Here is a 21493-nt window from a genome sequence, read left to right on the forward strand (position 1 = left end):
GCAACTAAATGGCTCAGCTAGAGCTCACATCTCTAGGTAACCAGATGGATCCTCCCACTCCACCTTCAGGCACAGATCTCTGTAGGCTCCACTGCTCTCTAATTGTGTGATCTTGAGCCTCTGTGTCTCAGTGTTCTCATCTGGAAAATGGAATGATGATAGTACATACCTTCTTCACAGGGTTGTAATGAAGATGAATTTGCTAAACACATGTAAAGTGCTTAGAAGGATGCTTAGTAAGTGCATATGCGTGCTGGTCATTGCTACTATTATTATTTTATTTGTATTAATTCAGGAGTATTTGAGGTGAGTGGACAAGAGGAGGACAGAGGGGCTTCCAAAGGCAGAGAAGTGGCTGGAGAATGATCTGGGGGGTAACAGCCTAGGGTCCTTAATCCTGAAGGCCAGGAGATTGAGTAGGGGGAGCAGAGGGCCAGCCACAGCCTGGGGGGTGAGCTCAGAGGCAGGACAGCCTTTCCCCTCTCTGCCCACCCCTCCAGCTCTGTTCCACACACCCCTCAGTCCAACAGGGGGACAAAAATCCAGTTAACCAGGCAGCCATGACTCCGGGACTGCGAATGTCTGAAGCCCTCCTTTCTTCCCTGTGGCTTCTCTTCCTGAAGCACCTGGGGCAGGGATCCCTTTCAGAGCCCTTTTCTTCTCTCCAGAGCCCAATTTGAGGTCTCCATTTTTCCCACCCTCAGTGCCCTCCCTCTGGCCTGCTCAGGGCAGGCTTCAGGCTTCCGTGTTGGCCTGGAAACCCGGGAGATTGTCTCTACTGAAATTCCCAAGACAGCACGTTCTGCTTGGTGACGGTGTTACCAGCAACACACACACACACACACTGACTCTGTAATACAAAGCTTGAGAAACGTTGGGTTAAACCAAATCAAACTGGTCCCTTTGCTGTAGGACTTACCAGAGCCTTGAATACCCAAAAGGCCACCGAGACTTTCGAGAGGGACGCACAGCAGGCAGGTTCCCAAACTCCATGCCAGGGAGCCAGTATTCTGTGGAACACACCTTGGGAAAGAATCCACAAGATGCTACGGTGTTGGGCACAGCAAAGATGCTCTTGGTGTCCCGTCCCGCCCCCGGCTGTGGCTCTGTGCCTCAGTCCCCCTGCCAGGCAAGCACCCTCTCCTGACACTTTCCCACGGCCCCTGTGGTGAGGTGACATGAGCTGCTGGTTATGGGAACTTCCCTCCTTCCAAGCTGTGACCCCACCCTGTTCCCACTCAAAGCGTATCAGAATGTAAGTCACAGGGGCATGTAATTATAGGGACAGCCGTGAATCAGCACCCATTTACTATAAAATCATAAGAAGTAAACAAGTCCCAAACTTTGGTATAATTAGTTCCAAATTTCTTGTGATGTTCAGGGTGGGAATGGCTGCCTGGAGGGCTAATCTGGGAACAAACTTGCCCAGAGAAGGGAGAAATCCCCTTTTGCTATGATCCTGGTCCCTGATGGCCACAGGGATTTATATGTGAAGAGGAACAAGAGGAAAACAGTGTTTCTTGGGCACCTAAAATGCCGTGGGTCCTGGGCGCATGTCACATATATCACATGCAACCTTATGTACTCGTCACTCTGGCCACGCGATGACCCTGCAAGGATGGGGGTGGTGGTGACGACCCCATTGCACAGGGGACGCCAGACTCCTCCTCATGGCACAGTGACTCTGGTGCCCACAGATTACCCAGCCCCTCCTGATGGCTTGGCATCAGTACCCCATGGTTGTAGTATTTCCTCGCTCACTGCCCCAGAGCAGGGGCACCCCTGAGGGTGCAATTCTGTGTGTGCATCTCCAGCATGGTCTCCAATACCTGAGTGGGGCCTGGCACTCATGTTTGGTAAATACGTGTTGAGAGATGAGTGAATGAGTGATCAAATGCAATAAAGCAATCCATTTATTTTAGAGGAAATTCTGATGATGTTACTCACTTCTCTCACCTCCTCAATGGCTTTCCGTTTCACTCAGTAAATGCCAAAGGCCTCATCATGGCCTACGCGGCCCGTGCATTCTGGCCTCTTCACCTCTCCGACCCCATCTCTAGCACTTTCCCTTCCTGCACTCAGCTCCAGCCACACTGGCCTCGCTCTCCTGCAAATGCACCAAGGAAGCTCCTACTACAGGGCCTTTGCGCCTGCTGGTCCCTCTACTTAGAGCTCCCTTCCCCAGATATCAGCGTGGCTCCCTGTCTTACTTCCTGGGGGCTCACCTCAACCATGACCTCCTCTGAGAGGCCCTCTCTGACCACCTCATTGAAAACATCACCCTCCTTCTCCCTCATGTGTCTTTAGAACTCTTGCCACCACCTGAAATGATGTTACTAGCCTATTTGTTGATGTGTTTGCTGGGTCTCTCCCATATTATCTGTGTGTGTGTTGTAAGCCCCGTGTGGGGACAGGGTCTGTGCTTTGTTCATGGCTGCATCCTCAATGCCTAGCACAGAGCGTGGCACGTGGCCTTTGATTGTAAATCTCACTGAACCAAACAATTGAAGGAAGCCACAGAGGAGAACTGGACCCTGTCAAGCAGCAACGTCAGTGCTATTTTTCAGAGAAGAAAGAAAAACTTCGTGCTTTACTAAAAGAACCAAATTTACTTCAGTTTAAGGCAAATTCCACACAGAGACTGTCTCAGAGACGGGCACAGAACCAGACACCGTAGAAACACCACCACCATGCATGAAGGGGAAGCAGAGGCAGGCGGAAGACGGGGGCCTGGCCTGCACCAGGCACGGAGAGGTCAGTGGGCTGAGGAGCTCCATGCGGCAACAGGGATTGGCATGCATGACCTGCTCCCCGAGTGGGCAAAGGCAGCTGGGTGGGCCCGGGAGGGAGATCCCCTTCTTCCCCACCTTTCCCACAGCAGGGGCAGGAGCTCGGGCTCAGATGCCAGAGCCCCAGGCTGAAGGACTAGGGTGTGTTTGGGGTGATGGGGTGGGACAGGGTGACCCAAAAGCCAAGGCGGCCTCAAGTAGGGTCACATCTGTTAGGAGTAGGATGGGGGGAGCTGGGCATGGGATGAATGACCCTCAGGACGTCAGATCTAAAGGAAAACCTGGGGCCATCTGGTCAACCCTCTTGTCATACAGACATGGAAACTGAGGCCCAAAAGGTAGAAGGGCCTTGCTTGGGTTCCCACATTAGGCAGTGGGAGGAGGCAGGGCTCAAACCCAGGACTCCTGTCTCCTAGCCTCATGGGATACAGGGCAAAGAGCAGGAGCAGTGTGGGAACGTGGGGCTGAGCCACTCCTTACTCAGGCCTCCAGGTGGGCAGAGGCGTGGGCACCGAGGGCCCTGGGAAGCCTCTGGAGGGAGGAAGGGATTCCTGAAGCCAGGAGTCAACCATGGAAGTACCTGTGGGCCCACACCAGGGAGAGGCCTCCACAGGCCATCTGTGTGTCTAGAACTTGCATCGTACTGAGTTCGAGAGGCACCAGAAAGGGCTCTGTGCTGAGCAGCCTCCACTTCAGGCCCATCACATGGCCTACGGTCCATGATTACAGCACCCCATGGGTCCCCGGGGCTCCCAGTGCATCCAGTGTCCCTGGGAGGGTGCACATGTTCAGGCCTTCCTGCAAACCCATCAGCTTCATGGGGTTCACTGGAAATCGGGCACAGGATAGACCACAGGGCGGGGCTCAGGGACAGGAGTAGACACCATGGGAGGATGGGACGGAGATGGGGGGCTGGAGGAGGCCAAGCCCAGGCTTCAGGGTGACAGGTAAGCAAATAGGATTGCCGGGGGTGGGCGACAGGGACCCCAATCACCCTTATTGTTTACACCTTCCTGGCTGGGTTAGAGCCAGGTATTGGGGAAGAAGAGAAGGGCTGGGTCCCTGTGTACCCCTCTTTCACCTGTACCCCCCTAACTCCCTGGGTTTGGGCAATAAGTGAGGCCAAGAAATTGAGGAGGGGTCTTCAGAAGCCCCACCCCCTGGCAGCCTCCCAGGCACACAGATGTCCCAAAGGTTGGGCAGGCCAGCTTTGGGGAGTCTGGGGCCCTGGCCTCCCGTTCGCCTGGCCTCTCCCAGGCCCCAGCCACCTGCCTGCTGAGACCAGGTTCAGATGTGCGTGTGCAGGGGGGACGCAGGGGGCGTGCGGGCTGGGGACTGCGAGGGCGAGTGGGTTGGTGCTGCAGGTGGGGGACGCGGGCGAATGCCCTGTGCCTTCATGTAGGACACCAGTTGGTCAGGGATCTCTGCCAGCACGTCTCGGGCCAGGCGGGCCATGCTCAGCACGTGGTTGCCTGTGCGGTCCACATAGTCCCGGAAGGGTACAAACTGGCAAGTGGGAGGGCAGGGTCAGGCAGTGCCTCCTGTGGGACCCTGGCCCCCAAAATCTCCAGGCCTGGGGTTGCATCCCCACCCCCCTCCCAGCCTCTGCTCACTTGACTCAATCCCCCCACCTTTCTGAGTTACCTGAGGGACTGTATCCCCCAACTCCCTGGGTTTGGGCAGTCAGTAACTATAGTCATAGTCACTATTCTTTCATTCACTCAACAAAAACTGAGCCCTATTCCACACCAGGACACACCACTGAACACGATTTCTCCACCTCGGCACTAAGCACAGGCTCTCAGTAGGTGCTTCCGAAATGCCAACTGAATCCCTGACTTCTGGGGCACGTGCCCTCCTGGGTCTCCCCCGACCTGTCCAGCAGAGCCCTCTCTCTCTGGCCTCTCTTCGTTCCTTTTCTCTCTGGGGCTAATCTGGCCAATGCCTAATGCCAGGCCCATCTGGCTTCTTCCCGGGGGTGCCCTCCATCCTGAGCGCCTCCTCTGGCTCACTCCTGCCTCCAGGCCTTAGCATGGGCCGGTCCCACCTCCCAGGTTGTCTTGCTCTGGTTTCCAGCCCCTTATGTTTGGTCTCCACACCTGGGATACTGGGCCCCAATTTTTAAACCAAGGGGGTATGGAGGATGCAGCTTTGTCTTCTGCATCTCCTAAGCACTAGGGCCTCCTCTGCAGGGGATGAGTGGGGGAAGTGCTTGCGGAGGGTGCATTCTTCTGCGTGACTGCATGGGAATTCCCTGAGGACAAAGATCTTTCTGCTCATTATATTTGCACCGTTCATGGAGATGCTTACATTGATTCAGTTAACCGAGCAATGCCTATTCTTGGAGAAGGCTGCAGCAACACTAAAGACACTGCCTCGGCCTTCAAGGGGCAGAAAAAAACCAGAACAAGGCTGACCACAGAGGCCTGGAGGCTGAGGAAGGGCTGGCAGAGGGTTCTGGCCTCTGGCTGGGCACCCGCAATGTTAGGAGTGTGTCCCAGATGTGACAGAGGGGGGCCCAGCCCAGAGCACAGCATGGCCGAGGACTGACTCCTACTCCCTTCGGTGGTGGCTGGGCCACTCTGGGGCTCCCAGTGCCTCCCTTCTGGGCCCTTCACCAGGGAAGCCCCCAAAGGCAGTGTGAGGTCCGCCTGGCTAGAGGGGCTCTTGAATTTCCCATGGGGCAGGCAAGGCCTGGGCTTCACCTGGACGATGTCGCGTTCAGCCAGCTTCCCCCGGGAGGAGATCCGCACGTCGTCGCCATCCAGCTCCACCATGGCTGTGAGGGGAGGAGTGTCATGGGGTGGGGTGAGATTAACGGTGGACCCCTGGCCCTAGCAGGAGAGTGGACTTGTCCTTCCATCCCAGGCCAATCCAGGGCCGAGACCATTGGCCCATGCCCCGTGTTAGAGATGAGGAAAATGAGGCCAGGGGCCAGGAGGAGCCCGATCAGGTGAGCCTCTGACTTTGAGCCCAGTGCTTTGGTTCACCACCCTCCCCAGACTCCCAGGGCTGGAGGAGAAAGAAGTGACTTGGGGCCTCCTCCCCACAGCCTTGGGATGTGGGTGTGGGTGCACACCCAGACCTGACACGCCCCTCCCTGAGCAAACAAATGTGTCCCACACCCTGCACACTCACCCAGACACACACGCCCAGGCGGGAGCTCTCACTCTTTTGGGAGGGGTCATTCCCAGGGGACCACAGCCTCTGGGGAAACATCTGGGGTGGGGGCAGGGGTTCATGGCTAGGGAAGGAAAGGAGGGGAGGGCAGCAGCTGGACTCACCGTCGAACTCTGCCTGGCCCACGCCGACGATAATGATGGACATGGGGAGCTTGGCAGCCTGGGAGACAGCATGGGGGGCAGGGGAAGGTTGGACCCGATTGGGACCCAGTTAAAAGGAAGGAGAAATCAGGGGTAGGACAGGAAGGGGTGAGCAGGAAAGAAATGGGAGAGTGAACATGGAGAGACAGAGGAACACAGAAAAGGGGGTAGGGAGAGGGAGGGCACTCAGAGATAAAGAGCAAAGGAAACCAGGCTGTGCCTGGAGGAGAGAGGGAGGGTGGCAGGGGGAATGGGTCATAGGTCTGCTTTGGTGAGTCACCCCCATCCCCTCTTACAGGGAGATCACCAGCTTGGGGAGCCATGTTCCTGAGCTTCCCCAACTCTGAGCCTCCCCTCCCACTCCTTTGACCTGGCCAGGCTGGCCTGGGAAAGGGGGAAGCGGTCCTAGAGATGGGTTAATGAGGGAGTCATTGGGGTCTGGAGGGAGTAGACCAGAGCGTGACTAAGAGGTGGGAACAGAGCTCACCAGCCAGATCTCTCATGATCTGGGCACCCCTTCCACCCCCCAGAATCCACTATCCAGCACCGGACTCTGCAGCCAGAGGCCAGAAGGTGGATGAGGGCAGTGGGGCCCAGTGAGGGAGGGAAATGAGAAGCCACGCCCAAGTCATCTCCAAGCATTTCCCTAAGGTCAAGGAGGTAGGCACACCCCCAGGGTTCCCCTAACGGGGAGGAAGACACCCCTCAAACTGCCTCCCCCACCGCACACTCCTTGCTTACGTTGACAATGGCCTCCTTGGTCTGCGCCATGTCCGAGATGACCCCATCAGTAATGATGAGCAGCACCGAGTACTGGGAGCCGTCCTGCACGGCCGCTGCATTCCTGGGTGGGGCAGGTGTGGGCTCAGGTCTGTCTGCGGGACCTCTGGGCATGTTCCCCCCTAAACAAGGACCCTGAACACTTTGGAGGGTGACAGCTCTTGGGGGAATCTCTTCAGGGTCAGGGCTCCTTGAAAGGCAAGTGCGTGGGAAGAGACACCCCCTCCCACCACCCAGAGGCAGAGCTGGTGTGGAAACAGAGGCCTTGTGAGTGCCTGGAGGCGGTGGCAGCGGCACTCACCTGGCCACGTGGGTGACCACGGGGGCAAAGTTGGTGGGGCCGTACAGCTGCACGGTGCGCAGGCTGCGGTGGTAGGCCTCCAGGATGCCGTCGATGCCGCAGCATGAGGGGTTCTCCTGGTTGCCATTCTGGGGGACAGAGGGCAGGGAGGCTAAGCCCAGGAAGGAAGGACAGGGGTGCACAATGTGTGGGAACTGAGTCCAGGTGGGGAGGCCAGCAGGCCTGGGCTCCCCCAGGTCTTCTCTGGTGTGGGGTGGCAGGGCAGGGGAGGGAGCTCCCAGGGCCCATCCTGAAGCAGTGCGTGCTTCAGGTGAGCTGGGTCCAAACCTGCTCCTTACCCGGCTCCCTGTACCTGTTCAGAGATGCCCCAAGATCCCTGGCTGCTTCCCTCAGGGAACCTTGGGTAAATCCACTCTGCCCTAAAATGACTGCTGGGTCTCAGCAACTCAGGAAGGACCTGTGGCTGATCTGTCCACGTGCATACTGGGCCCAGCACAGCGCCTTGCACCCTCAGGCATGGGAGGGACGTCTGCTGTGCCTGAGTGTCCCCAGCTCATGGGAGCCAGGGAAAGGGGTGGCCTGTGCAATCATCTCCACAGGGCTCGGGATGCCCAGATGACGCCATGCTCCACATCACCCTGGAGATCCACGTCATCCCATCTCAGCACTGACTCAGGGATACCCAACCCACACCACCTTGTTCACTTTTCTGGGGCCCTGAGGGATGGGTCAGCCACAGCTCGCCTCCACCTCCACCTGCGTCTTGTCAGGAACAAGGAAGCCAGGGCCAGCTGTGGGCAGGCAGCTTCAGACATGGAGGGGCAGCATCTGTGATCAGGGAAGGGAGTGGATTTCTGGAGCCCCCCTACACACAGCAGGCAGTCTACCTCCACTGAGGCTGAGCCTTAAGTCCCCGGGCTCAGAGGAAGGGAAACGTCCCCCCCACCCCCAGCTTGTCACCACACCCCCAGCCTGGTCAGTCCTCTCTCCCACCAGCGGGACCTCCTACCAGCGGGAACTCGTGGGACACTCTGCCATCCGGGGGCAGCTTGGCCCCGAAGCCCAGGGCAGGGAACATCTTGTCACTGTCGTAGTGCTGGATGATCTCTCCGACGGCAGTCAGCGCCAGCGCGTAGGCGTTCAGCTGGTAGGGGCTCATGTAGTGCAGGGATGTGGACTGTGAGGGGTTCCCTGTAACACAGGACATGGGAACCTTTGACCATCTGGACCCTCCAAGTCACCCCGGGTTCAGAATGAAGAAGGGGGTGTCCAAGGGCACCCCTAACTTTTATTAATTCTTGACTCCTCTCTTTCTCTCATACCCCATATTAAATCCTTCAGCAAAACAGATCCAGAATCCCTCCTCCGCCTCTCCTCCTCCCCATACCACCACCCTCTTGCTTATAGGATGCAGCAGTCTCCTAACTGATCTCCCACTTCCTTCTGCCCTTGTGCCTCCAGCCCATACCCAGCACAGCAGTGACTGAGCCTATCCGCCTCAGAGAGATCATGCCTCTCCTCTGCCCAAAACGCTCAATGCTTCCACCTCCCCCAAAATGAAACCCAAAGTCCTCGCAAGAGCCCGCAAGGCACTCATGATCTGGCCTCCAGGTCATCTCCTACCCTCCTCCCTGTCACTCGCCAGTCCCAGCCTCACCAGCCCCTCGCCATTCCCACCTCAGGACCTTGGCGATGGCTGTTCCCTCTACCTGGGACACTCTTCCCCAGATGTCCACTCCCTGGCCCGCTCCCTGGCCTCTTCAGGTCTCTGCTCAAGTGTCACCTCCTCAGTGTGATCTTTTCCAAGCAGCCTATTAAAAATTACAGCCTCCCCCAATCCTTCCTATCCTTCTTCCTGGCTTGATTTCCCCCCCAGAGCCCTCTTTGCTACCAATATAGTCTGTATTTAACTTATTTGTTCATTGATGGGAGGTAGTACAGCACAGATTGCCAAGGTACCAATCCTGTCTACCTCCTGCTAGCTATGTGATCTTGGGTAAGTTCCTTAACCTTAGCCTTAGTCTCTTCACCTGTAAAATCAGAGCAATAATAGTTTCTACTTCATAGGATCGATGTGAGTATTACACAGATGCTATCGATATTATGATAACTATCCTCAGTGTTATGATTACTAAGGCCCCTTCCAGCTCTGATAGCCCAGTGCTCTATGATGCTAGGACTTACAGCTATAAGAGGGGCTCCTGACACCTGTAGAGGGCAAGACCTGGGCATTTTCGATTGGTGCAAAAATGAGCACTGAGCACCCCTAATAGAGCCCAGAGCCCAAGGGAGGTTGTGATGTTTCTAATCATGTAAAGTTGGGCACTGTTATTGCTCCTAGTGACTCAGCCACAGGCTGACACTGGAGAAATTGGGAGGAGGTAAGGAAGCCAGGGCAGCCCCAGCCAGGTAAGGACTGGGGTCCCTGGGCTGGATCCTGCCTCCCTGAACACCACAGAGCTCAGTCTTGGCTCTGGTTCTCCACTCCAGCCTGTGGGTTGGACTGCACAGAGGAGCTGGGATTTGATCCCAGGGGGAAACATCTCCAGGGCCCTCCATAGGCCCAGAGTACACACAATCCCATTCCCCCAGGGAGACTGGGTGTTCCTCAAGGACAAGGCCATGGCTCAGAGCCCAGATTTATGTCAATGGTCCAACCTGGAGGTACCTCTGCCATCTTGGTTGTATTTTTGGTCCTCCAGACCTAGGTAGATCCTCTTTGGTGAGGAAGAGGCCAGAGAGTATGAGGGTCGTGGTCCCAGCCAGGGCCAGACGCCACCGCCCTTAAAAGCTCTCTCCTCCCACCCTGCTCCTCTACCCATCCCCCAACTCACCATTGGAGGCAGTGAAATCAATGGCCACAGTGAAGTTGATCTGGGTCCTAGAAGAGGGAGAACAGCAGGGGAGTCACCTGGAGGGAGGCAGGGCTGTGGGAGGGGGGACAGTGCTAGACATTGGCTACCACCCTGGCTCTGCTGCTTGCCAGGTGTGTGGCCTTGGTGAAGTCATTCATCTCTTTCTAGTTCTGGAGAGCTGAGATAGTAATGCCAGCTATGCCCCCCTTAAAGGATTAATGAGCATCAGAAGAGTTATGCAGTAGGAAAGCTCTTTGAAGATGATTGTGTTCTGTGTGGGCATGTGGCTATGGTCACTTATTTCCTCCACAAACCCTACCCCCTGGGCCCACCTGTGTAGGCTGGGTGAGGTTGGGTCTCATTGGATTGCTGACTCAAATTTGGAGTGAGATTCAGGACGAAAACTCATTTGACAAAAAAGAGAGTCAAATAGACATTATGCATCTCCTAAAGAAAGAATAGAATACCACCCATGAAGTTGTCTTACCAAAAAATTGAACCTGATTCTGATTGAGGCTCCAGAGCTGTCTAGTTAGTTACAGGAAATACAAGGGACAGAGGAACACATTAAATGACACCACAGGAGATGCAGCCAGCAAAATCCAGTCTTTGGGAAACTCTGTAGAAGCACTACCAGAGACAGCAGCAGCACCATCTCCTGGGAATATGCTGGGCCTCTCAGACTCTATCTAGCTCTCCTGAATATTTTTTTTGGAAAAGAGGTCTCGCTCTGTCACCCAGGCTGAAACGCAGTGGCGTGATCACAGCTCACTTCAGCCTCAACCTCCTGGGCTCAAGCAGTTTTCCCACCTCAGCCTCCTGAATAGCTGGGACCACAGGCACGCACCACCACACCTGGCTTTTTTTTTTTCTTTTTGCAGAGATGGGGTCTCATTATATTGGCCAGCCTGGTCTTGAACTCCTGGGCAAAAGTAATCCTCCTGCCTCAGCCTCCCAAAGTGCTGGGATTACAGGTGTGAGCCACCACATCTGGCTGAATATTAGATTCTCTTGGTGGGGTACAGGAATCTGTGTTAGCAAGCCATTCAGGTGCTTGGGGGGAATGAATAGATGAAAAGAGAATTAAGAGACCAACCCACCAATCACAGCCTATGGCTCTTGCCTGGATTTCTGACTCAAACAAACCAATTTTAAAACTATAAGATAATTGGGGAGATGTAAACATTTACTAGATATTTAGTATTAAGGAATTGTTAATTTTTTAGGTGTGGTTATGGTATTGTGGTTATGTTTGATAAAGAGAGAGTCCTTATGTTTTAGAAAGACATCCTAAAGCATTTGGGGATAAAATATGATGGCTGGGATTTGCTTCAAATTGGATATTGGGAGCCTGAGGTGGGAGGATTGATTGACACTAGGAGTTCAAGGCCAGCCTGAGCAACATAGTGAGACCTCAAAAATAAAAAAAAAAAACCCCACTAAAATAAAAAAGAATAATAAATGACTGAATGAAGGGTGGAGTGCATGAAACAAGACTGGCTATGATGTGGTAATGGCTGAAGCTGGGTGAAGGGTACTTGCGTGTTGATTATACCTTTTCTCCACATTTGCATGTGTTTGACGTTTTCTATAATAAAAAGTTAGGTTTTGAGGATTCAGATTCAGGCTTGAGACTTTCTGAGGGCTTGGCCATTCTAGGTTCTCTGCCGGGTCCAGACAGAACAAAGCTGACAAACACAAGTCCCTGATAAAGTCTAGTCTTATGGTTCTCACACGGCAGTGAGCATAGAATCACTACGGGTGCTTGCTTAAGAAGATTCCAGGGCTCCACCCCAGAAATGCCAATTGAGTTTGTCTGGAGTGGCTCCCAGAATCTACCTCTTGAAAAAATGTCCACTGCCTTCATCCAGGGATTATGAGGACACGAGGCTGGGATCACACTGGGGAAAACTCTGTTCTAGTAATTCTTAGTTGGGGCTATGGATGATGTAAGATCAGGTAGGCCTCACCTCACTTGCATTTAGCAGAAGGTGCCTATCAGAAACCACAGCTCTATCAGCCCAAAATCCCTGTCACAAACACAGCAGAAGGTCCCTATCAGAAACCACCTGATCACAGCTGAGCTGCTGCTCATGGACCCCTCACCCCCAGGGAAATGTCAAGGACATGGTTAGCAGGAGACCCCAGCCAGGGTCTGCTGGTCACAGACAGTCATCCCCACCTCTTTCTCCTCTTCTGCTGGCTGGGGGCAGAGCATCCAGAGGATTCCAGGCAGTAGGATAGAAGGAGCCGCAAAGCTAGCAAGAACCTGGGTCCCTGAATGACTGCGTGGATCATCTCCCCACCCAATCCTGCCATCCCACAGATGAAAAACAGACCTTTATTGGTATGAAGGCTTGAGGTTAGGGAATTATGTGTTACAGCAGTTGACCTACCATACTCATCTGCTGTTTGTTGTCACCCCCGCTTCAGTGTGGAATGTAGAACGCATGTCTTTGTTAGAGGTAGGGAGACATTTGGAGGGTGAAAGTCCCGCTCCCAGGGTCACTCTTGGGAAGATGATTCTGGCCTGTGGGACTATACTGGAGGGACACTGTTGGACTGGCTCTTCCAAATACAGGGTGAGGGGAAAGGCAGGCCTTACTCTAACTAGTCCTCCCCTGACCTGGGTTCTGAAAAGCCTTGGGAAAGGAAGCAAGTGGAAAGCAGATCCTCTTGTGGGAAAATTACTCGCAGCAGCCTAGTGTCTCCTGCCTAAGGGTAGAACACAGGCTGCTGAGCAACCAGCTCCTCCTCTGACAGTGGGGCCAAAGTACCCATACCCTTCCTCCTGGGTCCAGGTGGGCAGGTGAGGGAGGCCAGGGAGGAGAGGATCCCTAGACATCAGCTTCCTGCCTGGGCATGCATGCCAGGCTCTCAGTCCCTGGAGCCAGCTCCCTCACTCAGGCTCTCCAGAGAGTTTAAAGAGAGGGCTGGCTCTGGGGCTATAACCTGCCCAGTATGGGTGGCACCAGCTTAGCTCAGCCTCTGAGGGCTCCTTTTCGATGAAACCTCACAGCATCCAGCCCTTTAACTCATCAGTCTCCATCTTCATCCCACCCCACCCGCTAATTGCAAGTCAGGCAGGCTAGACTGATTCATTACTATAGAATGAAAGGCAGCATGTTATGGGAGAAGGAACCCTGCCACCATCTAGGCGTGTGGTTTCAGGCAAGCTCTGTAAAATGGGGATAACTGTTCTGATCCTGCCCACTGTGTTCTGTAAGTTGGGGGTACTATGCAAATGAAAAAAAATAAATAGGATGGACTGGGCGTGGTGGCTCATGCCTGTAATCCCAGCACTTTGGGAGCCGAGGCAGGCGAATCACCTGAGGTCAGGAGTTCGAGACCAGCCTGGCCAACATGGTGAAAGCCCGTCTCTACTAAAAATACAAAAATTAGCTGGGGGTGGTGGTGCATGCCTGTAGCCCCAGCTACTCTACTCAATAGGCTGAGGCAGGAGAATTGCTTGAACCCAGGAGGCGGAGGTTGCAGTAAGCCGAGATTGTGCCACTGCACTCCAGCCTGAGTGACAGAGCGAGACTCTGCCTCAAAAAATAAATAAAATAAAATAAACATAAGTAAAAATAAACAGGATGAGGGGTGTTTGAGAGTTACCAGGTGCTATGGACTGTAAGGGGTGGCTGATTAATGGGATTGAGAGGGAAGCAATTTTGATGGGGGAAGAGTGCAAAGGCAGGGTCTGGAGTCAGCCCAGAGGAGGGGCAGGTAAGAGCAGAGGAGCTCCTGAGTGACTGGAGGCAGGGTGTGTGCTCAGTGGGTAGGAGGAGAGCTTGCAGCCTTGAGACTGCAAGCTCAAGGCAGCAGGGAGTGTTGTCATGGGAAAGTGAGTGTGGCTTCCCAGGACCTGACTTCTCCCTCTGCCCTGGAGAACCAGGCAGCCAAGGGCCCACTTGGCTGGGATGAGCTTTTGGCAGCTGCTCCTGCCTGTCTCCTTTTCAGACAGGTGCAGTCTCTCACCTGCGGGCTCTTGGCTGCCCATGCCCTGACCTGGCACCTGTCCTGGCAGGCAGCACGCTGGGCAGGCTCTACCCTTAGAGCCAGGCTCTTTCCATGAGCTGCTGGCTGGGGCCTCCTGGCTCCCCCATCTGTCTGGGCCTAGACACTGTGCCTGGTGGTTCTTTCTGCTCCTTAAACTCATGTTTGACCACCTGCTGGCCCCAGGACCAATCCCTGGCTTATCCCCAATCCCGCTGCCTTTACAGGGCCCTAATAACAGTGAGCAGGTTAATCACTGTCCCCCTCCCCCAACCAGACAGATCAGAGGTGTCAGAAGCTCAGAGCTGTAAGGAACCTTAACACTTACCTATTCCGTTCTCTTTGTGTACAGAGGAGGAAACTGATACCCTGAGAAGAAAAATGACTCGCCCAAAGGAATCCAGCAAATTAATGGCAAAGAGAGGCCTAGAGCCTGGGCCTCCTGACTCCTATTGCAGGGTTCTTTCTACCTCCCCAAGCCCTTGGCTTTCTGTCACGGAGTCCCTACCAGCTCCAGGTCCTGTCTCTGCATGGAGACCTGACATGACCCAGGCCAGCCTCCTTGGCTCAGGAGTTCCCTCCAAGCTGCTTGGGATCTGGGGATGTGCAGGGCTCTGGATGAGTTGTCTCAGCCCAGACACCAGGGTTTGCTCTGAGCCCAGCACCACAGCCTTCAACCAGGGCTTTGAACAGGCCAGGGTGGGGCCAGGGCCGGTCCTGTCGGTGTGTGGGGCCCTTTCCCTCTCCCCAAGGCCCATGAAATTGGCTGTATCTCTTCTCACCCTCCTTTGATGTAGTCAAGGAAGGTGCACTCTGACTCCACAGCAAAGGAAAGCAGGGTGACCTTGAAAACAAAAGGGAGCTTGGTCAGTGGGGAGCCTGGGGTCAGGGGAGATGGGTTATGATTCGAGAGCTGACATTGACAGAACACTCGGCATGTGCCAGTTTTGCATGCATGACTGCATGCACTGCCCACACCACCCCATGAAGTACTATTATTATCCCCACTTTATAGCCAAGGAAACTGAAACCCAAAGAGGTGATGCAATGTGCCCAAGGACACTGCCAGGGCAGAGAAGGGATCTGAAACCAGGGTGTGTCTGACTTCAGAGCCTGCACTCTTGACCTTGACGGAAGGGTCCCATCTGTGTCAGTGGAGCCGGGGTCCAAGCCAAGGGTGTTAGTTTCCTCTAAGTGGGCACTGGCTCTTCAGCCCCAGGGACCTAGGGTGGGGTGTGGAGGACAAGGGGGCCCTCCTGGCACAGGCCTAACAACCTGCCAATGCCGACCAGCTTCAGGCTTCCATGTGCCTAGAGCTATTAGTCCTGAAATGTGCCTCTTTGGACTGTGCTTATCTTAAATCTTACTGGTCCCATCTCATCCCTCTCAGACCCAAGACCCTGCCTCATAAGTAGCCCATCCTTTTCCCCAGAGGTAACTGACTACCCCAGGCCCCCTCCCCCAAGCAGAGGCCTTTTAACCTATGCCCTGGCAAAGTTAGCTTTGGCTTTGCCAAGACAGGCAGCTACCTGGCAGCTCATTATCATAACAATTTAGAATCAAGGAGACAAATGAAAGCCTGGCATCCTAGGCCAATTAAATGAGACAAGATTAGGGCAGAGGACCTTTCACCTGTGTAAGAGAACGAACTCCTCTCTGGTAGTTTGGGAGCCCCCTATTCATGAAGATTCAGCTGTTTTTACAGGCTCACTGGGAGGGCCAGGTGAGAGCACCACCTTTACTTGGCAGTAAGACCCCCAGCTATTGTGGTTAAGGTATTAGGCACCTGGATGAACCACAGGCCTCCTTCCAAGTGTGGCAGCTCAGACTTACTAGGAGTGGACCACGGCAGTGGCTTCAACCCTGACTAATGACCATGAGATGCCCTGGGGGCTCTTAGATCATCCTGCAGCCCAGACCCATTATAGCCGAGTTTCCGGGGCTACATGAATGTTTCAGAGATCTTCTTTTTTTTTTTTTTAGCTCTTCACGTAAGTCTAATCTGCAGACACAGTTGACCACTCCCCATTCCAACCCCCAGGATGAAGCAATGCCCTAACAGCCCTGACCATATGGGTTCACCCAGGGGCTCGCAGGGTGAAAGCAGACTTTCCCCTACTCAAAGGGTAGTGTCCCTAGACCAGAGCGTCAGCATCACCTCGATGCCAGGTAGAAATGCAGAAATGCAGATTCTTGGCATTTTCACAAGATCCCCAGGGGATTCTGCATACCATAAGTAAGGGATGAAAAGCACTAAACACAGATTCCTGGGCCTCCTAAAGTGGAATCCCAGGGAACTGGCCTGGGCGTCTGTATTTCAGCAAGCTTTCTGCATCCCGGGTGATTTTTCGCGATGAAGATGGGGAAATGCTGGAGTAAAGGAAAGTCAAGAGACCTGGGCCTAGACCCGCTCTGTCTCCAACTCACTGTGTGACCTGGGACAAATTGCATGCCCTCTCTAGGCCACAGTTTATTCGTCTCTAAAGTAAGAAGGCTGGATGAGATCAGTGGTTTTTGAACCTTTTTATTCCCAGCTGGGGAAGGTGCTGTCTTCCCTAGGGGAATTTAGGAAGGCGTGGGAGAATTTTGGGGGTTCTCATAATGACTGGGGCTCTACTGGTAGCTATGGGCAGTGGCCAGGGGTGCTAAACATCCTGTGAGATGAAGAATTTTCCTGCCCAAATGCTGACAGCCTCCCCACTAAGAAACACCGCAGCCTTGGACAAAGGAAATATGACTCCAAGCCCCAGTCTGTGAAGCAGTTACAATCAAAGAAGTGGTGTTCAGTCCCCTTTGAATGAGCAGAGTAATTTTACAGTTCACAAGCCTGCATCTCCCATGTGTCTGTCACAGCTGCCCTGTGCAGTGGCAAGGTGGGGATGATTTATTAGTCCTACTTTACAGACAGAGAAAATGAGGCTCCTCAGAGGAACCCCAGAGCTCCTGAAGACCTCTTCTAGGTCTGGAGATACAGTCTGCCTGACTCAAATGACCAGGCTTGGCTGCACTAGCCATGGGCCTCTAGAGTGAGGAAGGAACACAGAGAGGATGAACCTGGGTGTGTTTGCACTGCAGAGAAAGTGGCTTGTTCTAGAAATGCACTGTGAGCTCCACCTCAGGGCCTTTGCATGTGCTGTTCTCTACAGCAGGAATGCTGGAATTCCCTTTCCCCAGTATCCTCAATACTTCCTCCATTGCCTGTCCCTTTACCCTTTATACTTTTTCCATAGCTGTCATAATCAACTGACACACACAGGCATGTGTGTGTGTGTGTGTGTGTGTGTTTTCTCTGTCTCCTCCCACTAGAATATAAGCACCAGGGATTTGGGTCTGTCTTGTTTCCAGCTGTATCTGATGTGCCTAGAACAGTGCCTGGCACACAGTAGCACTCAGTAAGTATTTGCTGAATAAACGTATGAATGTCCTCAAGACCAGCCCCCAGAAGCCACTAGGCCGGCGTGTCATCCCAGGAAGGTCACGGTTAAGCAGGGGCAGTGCCCGTAGCAGCTGCCAGCTCTGGAGTGAGATGTCATGTTGACTCCCATCTCTACCACTTTCTAGCTGTGTGACCTTAGCTGAGTCACTTTCCTGCTTGCAGCCTTGGTTTCCTCTTTCATGACTAGGGGATGATAATATCTGCCTCTCAGGGCAACAACCTGTGAAAAGCACCGACGTGGGGAATTTCCCAGGGTAGGGGCCCAATAAATACAACTTCTCTTCCTCTTCCTTCCTGCAGGAAGTCCCGTGGGTGTCTCTGCGATTCCTCATGCTAGATACAGCCAGCGCCTGTTGTGTGGTCTGCAAGTCAACTCCCTCCCCTGGCTGTTGCTCCATCTGCCCCACCCCTCCCCACCCCATCTCTCTTGGATGTCTGATTCCCACACTCAGCCCATGCACACACACAGACGCATGGGCCTCCCTGATACCAGACCTAGCTTGGGGCTCAGAATGTCTACACCCGGCTGCAGAGACCGGGGTGGCTACTCACTGTGCCAGAATTCACGTATTTCTTTTTCTTCATTTTCTTTTTCGGGTTTACCACCTGCAGGAAAAACCAGTTACCAGGTAAGGCATGCTTCCAGGCAGTCAGGGTGGGTCTTGAGGGCTTCCAACCACCCATGGGTGTGGTCCAAGCCCAGCCCCATTAGAGTGTGGGGTGTGAAGACCACGGGGCCAGGGGAGAAGGGTTTAAGGAGGATTTGTGGGAGACTGGTATTGAGTCTGGGTTACACAACTGGGTTCTCCCATCAGACCCAGGGTCCCACGATCAACCAGGAATATTTATTTAACCTTCTCTCCCACTGCTCCCTGGAACACACACACCCTCCACCCAGCACAGCCAAAGAAGTCTTGATGTTGCAAAGCGGCCCTGTCCGTACCTGTCCCTTGTGTTGGTTGAGGCTGCTCCCCTCACCCAAAATGCACCCCCTTCCTCTCTCAGCCAATTCCAATCTCCCCTGTTCCTCCTTTGGGACCCAGCCCAAGGGCTGCCCAGGGCCTCTGAGGCTCCCCTCTCCATCACCATCCCTCTTACTTGGCAGCAAGAAGCTCTTTAGCTATTCTTTGAGTGTAAGCTTTAACTTCCAAACCAGACCTGTGTCAGATAAATCATGGGGCTAGGCTCAGAGTAGGTGCTCAGAGAAGGCTTGTTGGTGGCTAACTCAGCGGTCTCAACCAGGGGCGATTTTACCCCCAGGAACATTTGGTAACATCTGGAGACAGTTTTGGTTTCCACAACTGAGGGGGTGAGTAGAGGCCAGGGATGCTGCTAAACGTCCTACAGTATACAAGACAGCCTCCCATGGCATGGAATGATGCAGTCCCAAATCCCAGTAGTGCCAAGGCCAAGACTGGGCAAAGTGACGACAGCCACCCAGCCCTGAGGCCCCCCAAGAGACTTCTGCACTTACTGTATTTGTATTCTCATTTGACCCTCACCAGTTTTTCTTTGTTTTGTTTTTAATAAGGGAAGTCTAGGCACAACTTTTCCCTAATGTCCCATCAAACAAAGCCAGGCAATTTTCATACCTCCTGTGCTGCCTGTTGGTTTCTGGTGAACTCATTTCCCCTTTCCCTGTCTTTGTTCCCACAGAAGCCGTCTGCTGATCTTTACCGTGGTCTCTTCTGTCTGGGTGAGTATTGCTATCTACTTCCAGCAAGAAGGAAACTAAAGCACAGAGACACCAAGTGATTTGCCTAAAGTCACACAGCCATCTGGGTAGTGACAGGATTAGAAACCAGGTTTCCTGCCCCCGGGCCAGTGGTGCATACATTGGTGCCACCTTGATAACAGATACAAACAGATCTCTTTGACATACATTTATGGGGTGGGTGGAGACATATATTGCTTCTCCCCTGGAATCATCTATCACCTATGTTGGAGAGAGAAGATATGTCCTCAGGGCAAAAAGTGACAAGGGCCATGGAACAAGGGGGATCACAGAAGTGTCAGGGGAGTTAGAGGAAGGAAAGACCACTCTAGGTGAGAGTGTCAGCAAAGCCTCTCTGGAGCAGGAAGTCTTGAAGGCAGACTTAGAGGCACAGGAAGGCTCTGGGCACGGAGAGATGGATGTCAGAGGAGGTTCTGTGGGAGAAGTGAATAGAACCCAGGCCCAGTTTGATGGCAGAACCACAGGGTGGAAGAGTAAGCTGGGCTGGTTGGAGGAGAGCCTAGAATGCCCAGTGAAAAATGTCTGAATGTCACCCAGCGGCCTGCAGGGAACTCTGATGACCCCCAAGCTGGTAGGAGACAAAATCAGAGCAGGCTCTAGGACACTGGGGCCTGGTGGAGGTGAGTGTGAAGGGAGGAGGAGGCTCATCCAGGAAATATTTGCCTAGTTCTGCCACCTAATAATAGCTGTGTGACCTTAGGCAGGTTACTTAACCTCAATGTGCCTCAGTCTCCTCATCTCTAAAATGGGAATAAGAAGTACCTGCCTCCCGGAAAGGTATGAGGATTAAATGGGCCAATGCAAGCAAAGTGCCTAGAACAGTTTGGAATGTAGTAAGTATTATCTATAAGTGTCTGTTGCTTTTTTCTAAGACGGGGTCTTGCTCTATGGCCCAGGCTGGAGTGCAGTGGTGGGGTCATAGCTCACTGTGGCCTCAACCTCCCGGGCTCAAGCAATCCTTCCAGGTAGCTGCCACCATGTCTGGCTATTTTTTTTTTTTGGTAGAGATAGGATCTCGCTATGTTACTCTGGCTGGTCTCAAACTCTTGGGCTCAAGCAATCCTCCTGCCTCAGCCTCCCAGAGTGTTGGGATTACAGGCGTGAGCCACTGCACCCAGCCTTAGTTGCTATTTTTCAAAATTACTACTACTATTATTACTGCCACCATAAGTCCATGCGAGAGGTCATGAGGACTTGGGGGTATTGGGACAGGTGCTGAGCTATGGTGAGAACAGCGCTGTCAAGAAGTGACCACGCCTCTTGGGCCCTGGGCGTGGCTATAGAGGTTCAAGAGAGGGAGGGGTTGGGGTGACCAGGTAGACACAGAAGGAAGGCGCTGGATTTGGGGCACAGGTGGGAAGTTCACGTGGGAGGTCTGGCAAGCTGTGCAGGTAGAAACTGAGGGCCTGGGCGAGATGGTGAGAGAGCCCGGGGGAGAAGACCAGAGCACCCTCTTTAGCACTGGAGGACGCCCCCTCCACGGGGTTACCCAGATGGTGAGGTGCTCACGGACACATTCATGGGAAAACAGCTTAAGTAGGCAAGCTGTTAAGATGAGGGCAAAATGGCAGCCCCAGTGCTGCACTGTGCCTCAGTTTCCCAATCTCTCCCTTGAGGGTGTTGAACTATCGGAATGGACAGCATCTCAAACTTTTGCTCCAACATAGCCCTCCCAGCTGGGGAGAATGAACCCGGAGTCCTGAGAGTAACCAAAGATTTGGCCACAAGCATGTTTCTTCTAAGCTTTCTATGTTATCTTTAAATTAGCCTGTATTCCACATTTCCACTCTCTAATATAACTGCTTTAATGTTAAAGCAATGTTCTGTTCTCAGATCCCTGTTTACCCTGAGGTTTCATGCCCCCAGCCTCAGCCTCTCCGGCCCCGCCACGGTGAATCCCATGCAGGGGGCCAGCGCCACCTAGGGGCCAGCCGAGGAGCTGCCCCTCCACTAAGTCGCCTCCTTTCTTCTTGGTGGTCAGGCGGGGACAGGACAGGTCTGGAATCCGCCCTCCTGCGCACATTAGGTGGGGTGGGTGGGGGCACTGAGGGGCTCCTAGGGGCCAGGAGCTGTGCTGGCTCTGGGGATGCAGCAGTAAGTGCAACACAACCCCTACCCTGAGGACTTCAAGGTCTTTGAGGGGGTGAATAGTGTCACAAAACAGAAAATAGCCAGGAGCACTGACAAGTGTCCACTCCAGGCTCTGGGGTGGGGCGGGTGTGCAGGTGGACACAACTTCCTGGAGGAGGAACACCCACAGGGAGGCTCCGTGGAC

At 53.8% G+C, this 21493-nt stretch overlaps 1 protein-coding gene across 10 annotated transcripts in view; it reads right to left on the reverse strand.

Annotated features, from left to right (window-relative positions):
- Positions 1 to 2589: 2589 nt before the first annotated feature.
- The window catches only part of CPNE5 (copine 5), a 99182-nt gene continuing 80278 nt past the window's right edge, over positions 2590 to 21493 (reverse strand). For 4 of the 10 annotated variants that reach the window (XM_009451158.5, XM_001173253.6, XM_009451159.5 and 1 more), the window contains 9 exons: positions 18036 to 18089; positions 14830 to 14891; positions 10028 to 10074; positions 8203 to 8384; positions 7194 to 7321; positions 6854 to 6956; positions 6074 to 6131; positions 5495 to 5568; positions 2590 to 4295 (listed from right to left, as the gene is read on the reverse strand). In XM_009451158.5, the coding sequence (XP_009449433.1) occupies positions 4077 to 4295; positions 5495 to 5568; positions 6074 to 6131; positions 6854 to 6956; positions 7194 to 7321; positions 8203 to 8384; positions 10028 to 10074; positions 14830 to 14891; positions 18036 to 18089 (927 nt within the window). In that variant the 3' untranslated portion in view covers positions 2590 to 4076. Of the gene's footprint in view, positions 4296 to 5028; positions 5569 to 6073; positions 6333 to 6853; positions 6957 to 7193; positions 7322 to 8202; positions 8385 to 10027; positions 10075 to 14829; positions 14892 to 18035; positions 18090 to 21493 lie in introns of those variants that run through there. The other 6 variants (XM_054685736.2, XM_054685738.2, XM_054685737.2 and 3 more) reach the window with 4 other exon arrangements.

Source organism: Pan troglodytes, chromosome 5 (assembly GCF_028858775.2).
Source record: "Pan troglodytes isolate AG18354 chromosome 5, NHGRI_mPanTro3-v2.0_pri, whole genome shotgun sequence".
Classification (NCBI taxonomy): Eukaryota; Metazoa; Chordata; class Mammalia; order Primates; family Hominidae; genus Pan; species Pan troglodytes.